Genomic DNA, 14,707 nt, shown 5'->3' with positions numbered 1-14,707 from the left:
TTATATTAGATTAGTGGATTAATGGATTAGAGAGAGTTTGCATTGTTTGGTTGACTATGATTAATAAATGGACAGATTAATTTGATTTATAAAATGAAGAGAAAAGGACAAATAGGTCTTGACCTTTTGTCCCGCAGACATTTTTGTCCCTGACTATTGAAAAATACTTTTAAGTCCCTGACCTTCACAAAATTTGGACGGATCAGTCCCTTTGTCCAAATACTTCCGTCAGGGACTGATCCATCCAAATGCCTCCGTCAGGGATTGATCCGTCCAAGTTTTGTGAATGTTAGGGACTTAAAAGTATTTTTCAATGGTCAGGGACAAAAATGTCCGCAGGACAAAAGGTCGAGGACCTATTTCTCCTTTTCTCTAAAATGAATTCTAGTTTTTGAACAATTTAAAATACATGTGTCACATTAATTTTTTTTTTTTTTGGTGTCTCTATGTTACAAGTGTATGCATCATAACCTGTGTCAATATTTATTTTATATATAATTTTTAAATTTTACAATAATATTCATTTTAACACTAATTTTTTTTATATTTATTAGTAAATTATATTTATTGTCAATTAACACTAATTAATTATAAGAAGGAGAATAAATAAATAAAATGAATATTAACTTCTCTATTCTCTCATGTCATAAAAAAAAGTAGCTAATAGTGGAAATGGTTTCCAAACAACTCAACTTGACTTCTCATGTATCATATAGTTGACTTTTCCAAATGTTTATGATCCCCCTAATTCTCTATATAAACTCAAAACATTCAATCCATTTTACACATCCATTCATATTACAATCTCACATATCCTTAGACACTACTATATAATATATATACTAATTAATTAATTAAGTTTCCCTAATTTTCCAAAGCCAAAAAAGAAAAATGTCAACCACCATAGATATTGTGCCAGAATCAAGCAATGTTATTAAGGGAAAAGCACCTTTGCTTGGTGCACCACAAAGGCCAGCAGGGTGGAAGAAAGGGCTGGCCATAATGGATTTTATTTTAAGGTTAGGTGCCGTTGCGGCCGCTCTCGGTGCGGCCGCCACCATGGCGACCGCCGATCAGACACTCCCTTTCTTCACTCAATACTTTCAGTTTGAAGCTAGCTATGATAGCTTCACCACTTTCACGTATGTCATGCTTAATAACTTCTACTATTTATTAGAGTTGTGTTATGTTTATGCATTTGGTTTTAGATTAATTATTATGTTGACTCACATTTATTTTATGAATTTGCTAAGAAATTTGAGATCAGATAAATTTACATATTTTAGATAGTTTAGAGGAAAATTATATATTTTTTAAAAAATAAGTATAGAAAATTAATTTTAATTAGTCAACATTAGTCAACTATTTCTATTATAAGATTATTTTTCAACCTTTATTTTTTAGAGAATTTAAGATTTAAAATTTAATATTTAAGATTTATGATTTAAAATTTAAGATTAAAAAATTAGGTTGAAAAAAATTGAGTTTCTAGACGAAATCATATTTATTGTGTCACTTAAAATATTCCATTTATTTTAAAATAAACGTTGTTTTAACTAAATCAATAGATTAGAAATAGGTAAAATATACTTTTTATCTTTAGTGTTTGTAACTTTTTTTTTTAAAATATTCTTAACATTTAGTTGTATTTAATTTTATTCTTAATGTTTTTAATTTTTGTTAAAATTATCTCTAAATGTTAACTCCATGTAAAATGTTAAGAACAAAATTAAAAAATTTTACGGATAATTTTGACATAAATAAAAAAATATTAGGGACAAAATTAAATAAAATTAAATGTTAAGAATATTTTAAAAAAATTATAAATAGTAAAGAGAAAAAATATATTTTACGCGATTAAAAATTTAAGATATTTAGAGATAATCATACATGGATACATAATATTTATTTCAGATAATAGAAAAATTAATGGTTAATTAAGAAAATGAATGCAGGTTTTTGGTAATTGGAATGGCATTGGTGGGTGGGTACTTAGTTCTATCACTGCCATTCTCTATTGTGGCCATCATACGTCCCCATGCAGCTGGACCAAGACTCTTCCTCATCATCTTAGACTCTGTAATTACCTCTTTCACATAGTAACAAATTATATATTTCAAATTAATAATCATTTTTTCTTTTTAATAGTTGTTTTATGCATTTTAGACAACTTATCCATAAGGTTATTTATTATATATTTGAGTAATACTCCAACTCAGTTCAAAGAATTTTTAGTTTGACATTTTAAATAAATTTTAATTATTAATTTCATAACTAATTTTTTATTTCAATTGAAAAAATCAATTTTTACATCAGAATTTCTCGTCTATTGGAATCGATTTGTCAAAATATTTTGGTAATACCTAACAAAATGAAAGATTAAAGACTAATTTGATAATTAAAATTTATTAAATATTATAATATTTGGCTAAAATAAAATTTCTTAGAGATTGATTAAAGTATTATTCTAGGGATTGTTTGGGTGAGTTTTTAAGAAAAGATTTTTTTTTTTAAATTATCTTTTTTCAAAAGATCTTATAAAAAAGTAAAAGTAATTTTATGTTTAGATATCTCATGCAAAAAAATCTTTTTATTTATCAATTATGTTTGGGTATTTTTTTTGGTGACTAATTATGTTTGGGTATAACCATATAAAAGTACTTTTTGTTTATTTATTACGTGAAAAATATCTTTTTTTTTTTAAATCTTATAAAAAAATATGTAAATTGTAACTTTTCAACAAAGATGTATTTTTTATTTTTTAGTATTTTTATTTTTACTACTATAAATTTATCAAACATGCTAAAAAAAATCTTTTTTCAATAAAAAAATATCATTTTTTATATCAACTTAATGGCGCCTAAACAAGCACTATATTTGGTACCAACGAACATTTTCATAATAATATATCTTAATTTGATTATATTAATTATTCTTGAAATCTTAGTTATATGATATTTATTTAGTGATTTGATGAAATTATTATATATTATTATTGTAGGTGTTTCTTGTTCTAGCAACAGCTGGTGCTGCTTCAGCTGCATCAATAGTATACTTAGCACACAATGGGAATCAAAGCTCCAATTGGCTTGCAATTTGTAACCAATACAGTGATTTCTGTAATCAGACAAGTGGAGCAGTTGTCTCTTCCTTCATTGTTGTTCTCATCTTCATGTTCTTGATTGTTATGTCTTCTTTGGTTATTGCCAAGAAGCATTGATTTAATTTGTGCTGATTAATTAAGACACTTTGTTAATTAATTTACATATATATGTGTGTGTTAGTGTTGTGTATTTATCTTTGTGGGTTTTTTTTTTTTTTTTTTCCAATGTTGTCATCATCAATTGTGATCAAATTGATTTTGTTGTACTAAGCACATTACTATATGGAAAATCTTAATTAATTGTGAGAAAAATCACAATTATTGTGATCTTGTATTTCTCTAGTTAACTTTTTCAATTTTGAATTGTTTTTTAATAAATTATGGACACATAGCGAATTAATTAAACATATGGTGTTAATTAAAGATTGAAAACTTAGGATTAGTTAAATAAAATAGTAAGATTAAATAACTAAAATTTTATTTATAGATTATATATAAAAAGCTAATAATCCTTTGTTTTAATTTTAGTATTGCTAAAACATGGTGATAATAATACTGTTTATTCCAAGCTCAGCTTTCTTTTAGACGTCCAAAGGAGACAGTAATTAGGGTCAAGAATTTGGGGAGTGTTAGTGCTGAGACAATATCAGCTGCAACCAGTGGCACAGTATCTAAGTTATTCAAATTCATTCCAACACGAGGGTTGAACCAGTCTTTCAAGAAATGATGATTCTAAGAATTAGTGTGAAAGTTGTTGTCTTAGTTATGTTACCACCTTTTGTTATGTTGGAGGAAAAAGACGTTATGTTATTTAGAATGGTTTCGTTTAGTTTGTGTTGAAGAAAATAAACCTTCTTTTGACTTGATTTGGTTTGTGTTGCTATTGAAGCTAAATATTTATGTGGTTAACATGTTTGGGTTCTCAGGTTTATGTTACTATTTTGATAAATGAACAGACCAATGTCAATGTGTTTTTAAGGTTTGCGTTGAAGTAAATATAGCTTCTTTTAACATCACGAATTATAGGTCAAATAGGTTCCCTATGATACTATTATAAGGCAAATAGGTCCCCCACATGAAAACGGCACCGTTTGCATTCTCTGTCTAAGTGGGGACGAATTTGTCCTCCCCGAAACGACGTCGTTTTGCCCCTGGTTCCAATACGACGTTGTTTTGTCCAGCGTGGATGGGGACTAAAATGTCCTAAAGGTGACATGTCACAGTTAACCTGATATGTCACCACTTTAACCGGATCAAACGGTTTTGGAAACGTATCTGGGGGATATCTGAGAACCTCAGGGTCGAAATCTTAGTTAAATTTTGTGGGAGACAAAACTGTCGGATGGTAAATTTTTTGGGGACCTATTGGGGTATTACTCTTTTTTTTTTTTTTTTTTACCAAAGATAGGAGACTCGAACCCGCAACCTTTGAATTGAGTATGGGGAGACTATGCCATTTGAGCTATAACTCATTGGCCATTTGGATTAGACTATATAAAAAAAATATTTATTTTGTAAACAAATTATTAAATAGTGAAGAAGTAACCACATATATAAATTCCAATAGTTATATCATATATTATAGTTTACTCAATTTTAGGTTAACAAAGAATCCAATAATGTGTTATGGATTAGGGAGGCTTGCTATGTGGTTTGGTTGATGGATTAATAAATTCAAATATCTCTTGATTATTTGCATTTAATGGGGTAGGTTATATGGATTATGAACTTTAATCACATAGAAACTATACGAATTATTTGAATAATACCAAGTCGGGTTTGTTGTTCATAAACATTTCTCATATTCATAATTATATGCTAATTAATCTTTTAAATTATTTGATCACGTACTTTGATTTTTTTTGGACATATTTTAATTTTAACAAATATTTATAGCTATATATTTAGCATTCCTTTAACTCTTCCATTATATCATTTTAACAACAAACATGATTATTTTATATTATGCTGACTTGCTAGCTAGCAACTCCAAATTTGATTTAATTAAGTACTTTATATACTTTCTTTATTTTTTCCCCTAAAAAATGAGAATAAAAGTAAAATAAAAATTGTGAAATTAATTATTATATATATATGTGTGTGTTTTTTTTCTCTACACCTACCTCACACCTCTACTTGCTTTACTATAAAAAAAAAGTTGAATAAGTTGGGTTAATTATTAAATAATTTGATTAAATACCAAATATTTTTTGGCATTTAATTAATTAAGTACTCTATACACTTTATTTATTTATTCCTTAAAAATAATAATAATAAATATAAAATAAAAAAATGTGAAAATAATTTATTAAATATATATGTTTCTCTACACCTTACACATCTACTTGCTTTACTATATAAAAAAAAGGTTGAATAAGTTGGAAATGATTATTTCATTAATTAACAACTTCACTTAATTCACTAACCCCATAAAATTATTATCTCTATATAATCCTCAATCAATCATAATAACACTTGCATCCTTCACTATCATTTTGTTCATCACATAATAACATATATAGTAATTGAATTAAATTTCTCTAATTAGAAAAAAAAATGTCAACAACAATTGATGTGGCAGAACCAAGCCATAATAATGTTTCAAAGGGAAAAGCAACAACAATTGTAGGAACACCAAAGAGGCCAGGTGGATGGAAGAAAGGAGTGTCAATAATGGATTTTATAGTGAGGTTAGGTGCCATAGCTTCCACCATTGGAGCCATTGCCACCATGGCCAATGCTGATCAGAGTCTCCCTTTCTTCAATCAATTTGTTCAGTTTGAAGCCTCATATGACAGCTTCAGTGCTTTCCAGTAATCTCACCTTCCTTAATTATCTTAATTAATTACCTTTTCCAATGTGTTGTTAGAAAATTGTTATTTTATAACTTTTTTTTAAAAATGGATAAATAGGTCCTGACCTTTTGTCTCGCGGACATTTTCGTCCATAACCATTGAAAAATACTTTTAAGTTCCCGACCTTCACAAAATTTGGACGGATCAGTCCCTCACGGAGGCATTTGGACGGAGGAACTGATCCGTCTAAATTTTGTAAAGGTCAGGAACTTAAAAGTATTTTTCAATGATTAGGGACAAAAATATTCACGGGACAAAAGGTTAAGAAACCTATTTGTCATTTTCTCCTTTTTTTTTCCCCTTATAAATCGAGTCGATTCAGTTTTTAATTAGAATTTAATTTTCATACATTGACCAATTGATACAAACATTTAATTGCGTATTGCCGTGTCTTTAATAGTAACAAATTTTTAAATTTAGTATTTAAAAATATGAATTTTTTTAGATGACTATATAAAATTTATTGTATTATCGATGCATTTAAATTAAACTCTTTTAATTCTTGTGTTTCATACTTTTGTCTAATCTTTGTATAAAAAGAAATTCAGTGTATTCAATATAAGAAAATAGTTGATTTTATATAAACATCATGCTTAACAAAATATTAATTAATCCTTAATCTTCTTAATTAATCAATAAGATGAACTAGTTGCATAGTTTCTTATTTATTATCTAGAGAAATATTTGAGAATTAGAAAATTTTGTCCAAATTTAATTATTATCTTCCAAAATGATGTAACATGTATATATACCTTGATCCTTAATTGTGATTAACGATATGTTTCTTTAAACTAAATTAAAATAATGCAGGTTTTTCGTAATTACATTGGCATTAGTGAGTGGCTATCTGGTCCTCTCTTTACCTATTTCTATTGTAGCCATTGTAAGGCCTCATGCAGTTGGTCCAAGGATTTTCCTCATCATCTTAGACACTGTAAGCTCTCTTAATTAAACCTCAAAAATTAAGAAAATTTTGTTGTAGAGTAATACTCAATTATAAAAAGGACCTATTTAGTATTCAAAATTATTTGAAAACCTACTAATCCTTAAAAATTCTCAAGAATCTAATAATGGAATATTACTTTTTTTCTTTATATATCTTTATATTTGTCTTAGTTACCAAATACAACAAGTTTATTGATATTTTACCATGGTTTTAATAACTAAATCAATCGATTCAACTGGATTAACTAGAAATCACTCAATTGTTAGATTTGATTTACTAATAAATTAGTAATTTTATTTTGAATTTAACTTTAATATACTTATAATATAAAATTTTTTATACATTTATTCAATCAAATTCATATATTTTGATGACTTTTAAATATTGAGTTGAAAATTAGTTACTTTTACTAATATGATAATTCATCATTAATGGTTTATGTAAACTGTAAAATTCTTTTATAAAACCAAAAAATTTTCTTATTTTTACTAAAAAACTAGTTTAAAAATTATATTAATTTATTATATTCAGTTTATTTCCGATTGAACTTCTAATTTTTTAAACTTCTAATTTTATCGATTTATTCTGACTCTTAGAAGCTTTAGGGTGCGTTTAATTTGTATTTTTATTTTTTATTTTTATTTTAAGTATTTTCTGTTTTTTAAATTTTATAAAAAAATAAAAATAATAAAATTTTATTTTCTGTTTTTATCTTCTATTTTCACTTCTTCATTCGCATAGAAAACAATGACAATAAAAACAAAAATAAAAATAAGAGCAAATGCAACCTTATATTTACATAACTTAGACTATAGAATCTTATGATATGAATTGTTACATATTTGCAGATTTTTCTGACTTTAGCCACATCAAGTGCGGCTGCAGCTGCTTCCATAGTATATCTGGAACACAATGGAGAGCAAGACCCAAATTGGTTAGCCATATGCAACCAATATGGAACTTTCTGTATGCAAACCAGTGAAGCTGTTATCTCTTCATTCTTGGCTGTGGTTTCCTTCATCATCATGATCATCATTAATACTTTGGCCCTTGGCAGGCACTGATGCCTAAATTCAACATTTCCTAGGGGGCTTCATGCAAATTATTATTATTGCCTATGTGTTCATTGTTGTGTATTATATTGTATGGTTTATTTTGTAATTTCCTAAAATTTCCTCATCATAAGGTTACTTTGTGATGAATTGTGAGGATCTTTATATTTTCTTGAAGTCAATGATGTACCAAATTCAATTTGTTATTGGCTTTTTCTAATTTGATGTTGGGTTGGAATTTGTATTATAAGATTTGCTACTTAATACACACAAGTTTGAGCCATGATTGTGTTACAGCTTATAATTCTCTATTCTTTATTAGTAGCTCTTTAATTAATTAATTAATTAATTAATTAATTAGTTCATATTTAAAATTTATGTATGGACGATCAAATTACATATATGAACTGATCCCTTAATAGAATAAGACTTTGTTGTTGCCGTCGTCGTCATTTCACTCTTTGTTTTTTTATCAAAACGACTATATTACTAATTGTATTTTGGGTAAAGTATCGTTTTTGTCTCAAACGTTTGGGTAAGTCCCAAAATTGTCTTTAACGTTTCAATCGTCATATTTAAGTCCCTAACGTTTTAAAATTGATTCAATGTTGTCCTACCGTTAAGGATCCATTAACAGAATTGACGGCGGGACAAAATTGAGACGATTTTGAAACATTAAAGACATAAATAGGACAAAAACGTTAGGGACAAAAACGATACATAGAAATAAATTTTAGTTTTATCATTCAATAATATCAATTTTTTACTGTACATGGTATTCAATTATTTTTTAATCACATCTAAATAAATTATACTTAATCACATTACTTTCATTCTAAATAAATTTATTTTTTTATAATTTTACACTTACAGTTATAAGTTAATATGAAAATATAAAAAATTTTTTAAAGAATGAAAGTAGTGTGATTAAATGTAATTTAATTAGATGTGATTAAAAAATAATTGAATATTATATACAGTAAAAAATTGATATTATTAAAGGATAGAATTAAAATTTATTTCTATGTATCGTTTTTGTCTCCAACGTTTTCGTTGTGTTTAAGTCCCTAAAGTTTCAAAAGCATCTCAATTTTGTCCCGCCGTCAATTTTATTAACGGATCCCTAACGGCAGGACAACATTGAGCCAATTTTAAAACATTAGGGACTTAAATAGGACGATTGAAACATTAAAGACAACTTTGAGACTTACCCAAACATTGAGGATAAAAACGATACTTTTACTTTTTTTTTTTTTTGTATTTTGTAAGTAGCATATACATTTCTCCAAATTATATTAGCATTTTATTTTCTTTATTCTACTATGGACTATATAGATTTCAAAGCAAACAATGGCAACAACTTACACAAAAGTATGAATTTACCTTTGGCACCACTAGATAGGTCATAGTTTATATCAACAATATAATTGATAAGTTTCTTACTTTAATTTTCTTTTTCATCTCATACTTGTCTTGAATAAGTTTGAGGTTGCATGCAAATAAAAGTTTTCACTCATTATTAAAATATTCATGATTATTAGACCCTCCGTACTAGTTTATTTATCCTTAATTTCTCTTTATTATTATAACTTATATTAGACAAGATTGACAAATTAAAGAGAGTCCAATATTGCACTAATAAATTAGAGTCTATGCGGTTTGGTTGATAGGTTACAAAATACTTTAATTTCTTTGCATGGTATATCACAACTATCAAATCTTTCATCACTTTTCCATTACAACATTATTTAATACCCCAAAACAAAAAATAAGAGAGCCAATTGCACTATCAATGGTTGACTTAAGTTCATGCAAATATAATTTAAGAAAAAAGACCCATGAATTATATTATTTGTACTCATTTTTTTTATATACCAAGTTGATATATATATATTTTAATTACATAAATATTTTGTGAGATTTATATGAAAAAATCTCGTATTTTGTCTAAGGAAAAGTATATGGAACCAAGAGGTGATCAACAAAAAAATAAACAACTTAACTAATTTATAATTATATTTAATTAATTTTATTTATTTTTAATTTATAATATTCGATATTAATTGCTTCTCACCCCAAATTAAAATCCTGAATGATACGTTGAAGAAATAGGAGTGAAGATCACGGAACTTCCAACAATCCTGATTCCTAGTATAAGCACTATTCACGTAGAGATTTTGGATTCACCCAGAGGCATTTTGCTGGTTTTTGGTTGGTACCCTCTTGGTTCCTAGCATTGTTGTTTATTTAATAATACAAATAATATATGCCGATTCAATATACATAATAAAATCAATATTATCATAATTATGAAAAATTTCCTTAAGAAAATAATAAAAAAAACTTTACATAAACATGATCCGTTTTCACTTGAAAAAGTAACTAATGAAATAATTAGATAACATTTTTGTGCCCTCTACTTGCTTTGTTACAAAGTCAGAAGTGGAAATGGTTTTATAACAACTCCTCTTATACCTTCTCCTATATCCTACTTAATTAAGTTCTTAATACCTTCTCCTATATCAAAAGTTGACCGTTGACCACATTCTCTTTCTATATAAGCTCATAAACCATGAAACCATAATATTCATCACTAAATCTTATAATTCATATAATTTTAGACAACATTTTTCATATATATTTTTCTTCTCAAGTTCCAACTAAAGGGTAAGGAAAAAAAAATGTCAACTACTATTGAAGTGGGAGAATCATCATCAAGAAAAATTGCTAAGGAAAAAACACCATTGATTGGTGCACCAAAAAGGGGAGGAGGATGGAAGAAAGGGGTGGCAATAATGGACTTTATTCTAAGGTTAGGTGCCATAGCTGCTGCTCTTGGTGCTGCTGCCACCATGTCAATGGCGGATCAAATTTTACCTTTCTTCACTCAGTTCGTTCAGTTTGAAGCAAGCTATGATAACTTCTCTGCTTTTCAGTATGTCACTCTCTCAATGCTCTGCCTTCTATATTTATGCTCATTTTTGTTTCGTACGCCGAGTCAATATACGTGTCTCAATGCCATTGAATGAGGTGTATGACTTATCTCGTATAAGTCCTGCACCTCATTCAATGATAGATAGGTATATGTAAACTCGATGTGCGAAACAAAATTGCTATATGCTCTAGAACATTTAGATAAATTATGCTTTATCCATTAATAATGGCAACGCATGATAAAATTCACACGCTTAGAGGCTTAGTACATAAAATAATTTCACCAAGTTATCCAAAAAGGTTAAATTTTAATTTATATGAAAAAGGCTCACTTTTCCCCCTTCATTCGTTTTCCTCTCTTTCTAAGGACACCTAAGAATATCTCTCTTTGGATGCATTCATAAAATGTAAGGCTTACCAAAAATTGCAGGTTCTTTGTTATTTCAATGGCATTTGTGGGTGGTTACTTGGTCCTATCACTGCCTTTCTCTATAGTAACCATCATACGCCCCCATGCAGTTGGACCAAGACTTTTCCTCATCATTCTAGACATGGTAATTTTATTCTATGATCTCTCTTGCACTTTTTAATAAATTCATGACTAACTCCTTAGAATAAATTAGACAAAAAAATTGTAGTAATTAGTAATAACCAGTTGCAAAATGCATAATTTGAATTAACCTATTTTTTTTCCTTGTGAAACATTTGTAGGTGTTTCTTACTCTAGCAACTGCAAGTGCTGCTGCAGCGGCCGCCATAGTATACTTAGCACATAATGGGAACCAAGACTCTAACTGGCTTGCCATATGCAATCAGTTTACAGATTTCTGTCAACAAACAAGTGGAGGTGTGATCTCAGCCTTTGTTTCAGTGGTTCTACTTTTGTTCTTGGTTATTATGACAGCTGTGGCTCTTAGGAGTCATTAGAAAGATTTGAAAGAAACTTGCATGTAACATTCTAGCTTGGGCTAAGTTATTTGTGCTGTTTGTTTTTGTTTGTTCTGTTTCCCAAGTCTTAATTCCTTGGGTTGTAACTTGTAAGGTTTGATTTCATGGATCATCAAATTGATTACTTGCATTAATTTGGTCCTAATCAAGTTATGTCTTCAATTTTCCTTCCAATTCCTCTCCTCTAATTTTTCTCTTAACACTTTTAAGATAGGAGCAGGATTGAAGGTTATACTATACACAACATGCAAATGGCTTAAACATACCGACAAAAATTTCCTGACAAAAAATAAGGGTGAAATATTGGAGGTCCTATACAAAGTGTTGATAGTGAAAATTTGTTATAATTGCCAAGTGCTTCAACTGAAAAAAAATAAAATAAAATTTAGTCCTTTTGAAAACTCGCATAATATAAAAACAACAAAACTTGATAACAAAATCCATGGAGATGTAAAATTCATACGTCAACTCCAAAAAGTAAAATACAGCAAAGACATGTAAATTACTAATGAGGCTTAAAGAACAGTCATCACAATCATAACATTTAAAAAAGCAAAAAACTAAGACTTGGCTTAAGCATCAACTCTCTCTTCCTCGAGGATGAGGGTCTTTGTGGTCGTCGGCTTGGCTAGAAAATCTGTGTACTCTTGGAATGGAGACTTAGAGAAGCGAGTTTCTCTCCAGAAATCGGGTGTCAGGAATCCATAGGTCTTCAACAAACACTCAAAAGTAGCCTGGAAAAAACATATATTAATACTCTCGAAACTCCATTTTATACATCTTCATATCAATTTGTCTTGATACGACTCCATACATTGATACAATATGATAAAATGCTTTTGGTAATCATATGATCAAGGTTTCTATCTTATCATAAACTAGCTCTAATGCTATTACAACATACTAAAACAGCAAAGCAAATTTTAATGATTCTAATCTAAACTTTGACATAACAGCATATCCAAACACAACATTAAGCATTTTTCCACTTATTGACCAATTAAATTGTAAATCACTACAATCAAGCATTAACATGGGAACTATTCAGGCAAATTGTATGCCAATTTACTATAAATGCACAAATAATAAACAAACTACATTTTATAGAAAAATTCTACATCTCTTACTCTTCTAGTTGTTAAGCCAAATCCAAATTTATTCACATGTATTTAATAATCTATTTTTCAATACTCAAAATATGTACATATCAACCCATAGATTATAAACAAAATTAAACAAGCCATAAGAAAAAAAGTTATCTCGACAGAATTTCAAACCTTGACAAAATTTCCAAGTGTCTTAGTGGATCCTCTTGATGAAGTAAACACATCTTCAATACCAGCAAACTGCAGAACCTTCTTAGGAACCCTAGCTGCGACAATTCCAGAACCACGAGGTGCCGGCACCATCCTAACAGTGACAGAACCACACTTCCCTGTAACCTTGCAAGGAACAGTGTGAGGCTTCCCAATCTTGTTTCCCCAGTATCCTCTCCTCACCGGAATAACCGAAAGCTTCGCCAGAATGATGGCGCCACGGATAGCAGTAGCCACCTCCTTGCTGCACTTCACTCCCAATCCAACGTGTCCATTTCCATCACCAACGACCACAAATGCCTTGAACCTTGTTCTCTGACCGGCACGTGTCTGCTTCTGAACCGGCATAATCTTCATCACCTATCATACACAGAAACCACAAATAACCGTTACAACAAACTCTAACGGTCTAACTAACTAAATCAAATTAACTCTTCGACTCTTGCAAGTTTAGATCCCTAAACTGAGTTTGTGAGAAGAATTTTACTATACAAGTTTTAACTCAGCTCAACGAATTCATATAAACTATCGAAATTGATTATCGTATTTGTTTATAACTAACAAGAAACGGTTATAACAGATTGTAACTAACCTCATCTTTAAGAGAAGGTCCGACCAATTGGTCTACGATTTGGTGCTCCTTGATTGGGAGGGAATGAAGGTAGATCTGTTCGAGGCTCTGGATTTTTGAATCTTTTACTAAGCGTCCTAGTTTCGTCACTGGAACCCATTTCTCTTCCTCATCCCTGCGGCCACCACCTCTGCGACGACCACCGCGGCCTCTGTCACCACCGCGACCGCGACCACCGAATCCACGGCCGAATCCGCCGCGTTCACCGCCAGCTCCGCGCTCTGCCATGTTTGGACGAGTCTTTTGGCTGCGCTCCGAAGAGTGTGTATTAGGGTTTGTTTGTGTTTTGCGGCAACGAAGTTGAGGTTAGGGTTTGGGGTTTTTATATGGAAGAGGATTAGGGGTGAGAGTGAATGGTGTGGGCTGGGCCTAGACTGTTTTTCTGCCGGGCCTTTTTTTTCTTTTTGTTGATGGATTTCTAAGGCTTCAGTTGGCCTTTGGCACATTCTTAAATTAATTACACAAGTTGATCAATAATAAATTAATAATTAACCTTTAACCAACTTCTTAACCAATTTAGATTAGTCAAATGATTTGTTTACTTATTTGTTTAAGCAAGTTATGGGAATTTGAATTTCATTTTGTGTATGCAGCAATTCATTAGCCAGCAATAAACTCACAAATTAATCATTGTCTTGTTAGAATGAAAAAAATAACAAAACAAACAAAAATTAAGCAATTTTTAATTCAGCTTACTTATTCACTTAAATAAGTATCAAGTATATAAATTCACACTTAAATATATAATAATTTATTAGTTAGTAACAAACTCTCAGATGAATGTCAAATACGAGATTAATTGATTTTTAACTTGGTAAAAATATGTATTTTTTTCATATTAAAAAAATAAAGCTATGATAATTAGTATTTCTTTTGACAATTTTTCTATGAGCTATATTCAAAGATATGCAAGATGTGATCA

The 14,707-nt window shown here is 29.3% G+C and overlaps 4 protein-coding genes across 4 annotated transcripts; 3 read left to right on the top strand and 1 right to left on the bottom strand.

The window, feature by feature from the left end:
* Positions 1 to 823: 823 nt before the first annotated feature.
* Positions 824 to 3,290, top strand: LOC107628608 (casparian strip membrane protein 2). The gene is made up of 3 exons (XM_016331236.3): positions 824 to 1,142; positions 1,956 to 2,079; positions 3,002 to 3,290. The coding sequence occupies exons 1-3, from the start codon at positions 892 to 894 to the stop codon at positions 3,218 to 3,220; spliced, it is 594 nt and encodes a 197-aa protein (XP_016186722.1). The 5' UTR covers positions 824 to 891; the 3' UTR covers positions 3,221 to 3,290.
* Positions 3,291 to 5,582: 2,292 nt separating this feature from the next.
* LOC107628607 (casparian strip membrane protein 2) lies at positions 5,583 to 8,181 on the top strand. The gene is made up of 3 exons (XM_016331235.3): positions 5,583 to 5,916; positions 6,769 to 6,892; positions 7,753 to 8,181. The coding sequence occupies exons 1-3, from the start codon at positions 5,660 to 5,662 to the stop codon at positions 7,966 to 7,968; spliced, it is 597 nt and encodes a 198-aa protein (XP_016186721.1). The 5' UTR covers positions 5,583 to 5,659; the 3' UTR covers positions 7,969 to 8,181.
* Positions 8,182 to 10,557: 2,376 nt separating this feature from the next.
* LOC107626374 (casparian strip membrane protein 3) lies at positions 10,558 to 11,940 on the top strand. Its single transcript, XM_016329245.3, has 3 exons — positions 10,558 to 10,891; positions 11,321 to 11,444; positions 11,602 to 11,940. The coding sequence occupies exons 1-3, from the start codon at positions 10,638 to 10,640 to the stop codon at positions 11,815 to 11,817; spliced, it is 594 nt and encodes a 197-aa protein (XP_016184731.1). The 5' UTR covers positions 10,558 to 10,637; the 3' UTR covers positions 11,818 to 11,940.
* A 283-nt stretch (positions 11,941 to 12,223) lies between these two features.
* On the bottom strand, positions 12,224 to 14,077 carry LOC107626373 (uncharacterized). Its single transcript, XM_016329244.3, has 3 exons — positions 13,747 to 14,077; positions 13,116 to 13,514; positions 12,224 to 12,572 (listed from the first exon to the last, which is right to left on the bottom strand). The coding sequence occupies exons 1-3, from the start codon at positions 14,011 to 14,013 to the stop codon at positions 12,411 to 12,413; spliced, it is 828 nt and encodes a 275-aa protein (XP_016184730.1). The 5' UTR covers positions 14,014 to 14,077; the 3' UTR covers positions 12,224 to 12,410.
* Between the last annotated feature and the right edge of the window lie 630 nt (positions 14,078 to 14,707).

This window comes from Arachis ipaensis, chromosome B2 (assembly GCF_059453495.1).
Source record: "Arachis ipaensis isolate K30076 ecotype BB chromosome B2, ASM5945349v1, whole genome shotgun sequence".
NCBI classification, from domain to species: domain Eukaryota; kingdom Viridiplantae; phylum Streptophyta; class Magnoliopsida; order Fabales; family Fabaceae; genus Arachis; species Arachis ipaensis.
Note: the sequence above shows the minus strand (reverse complement) of the source record. Positions and strands in the feature narration are given on the sequence as shown.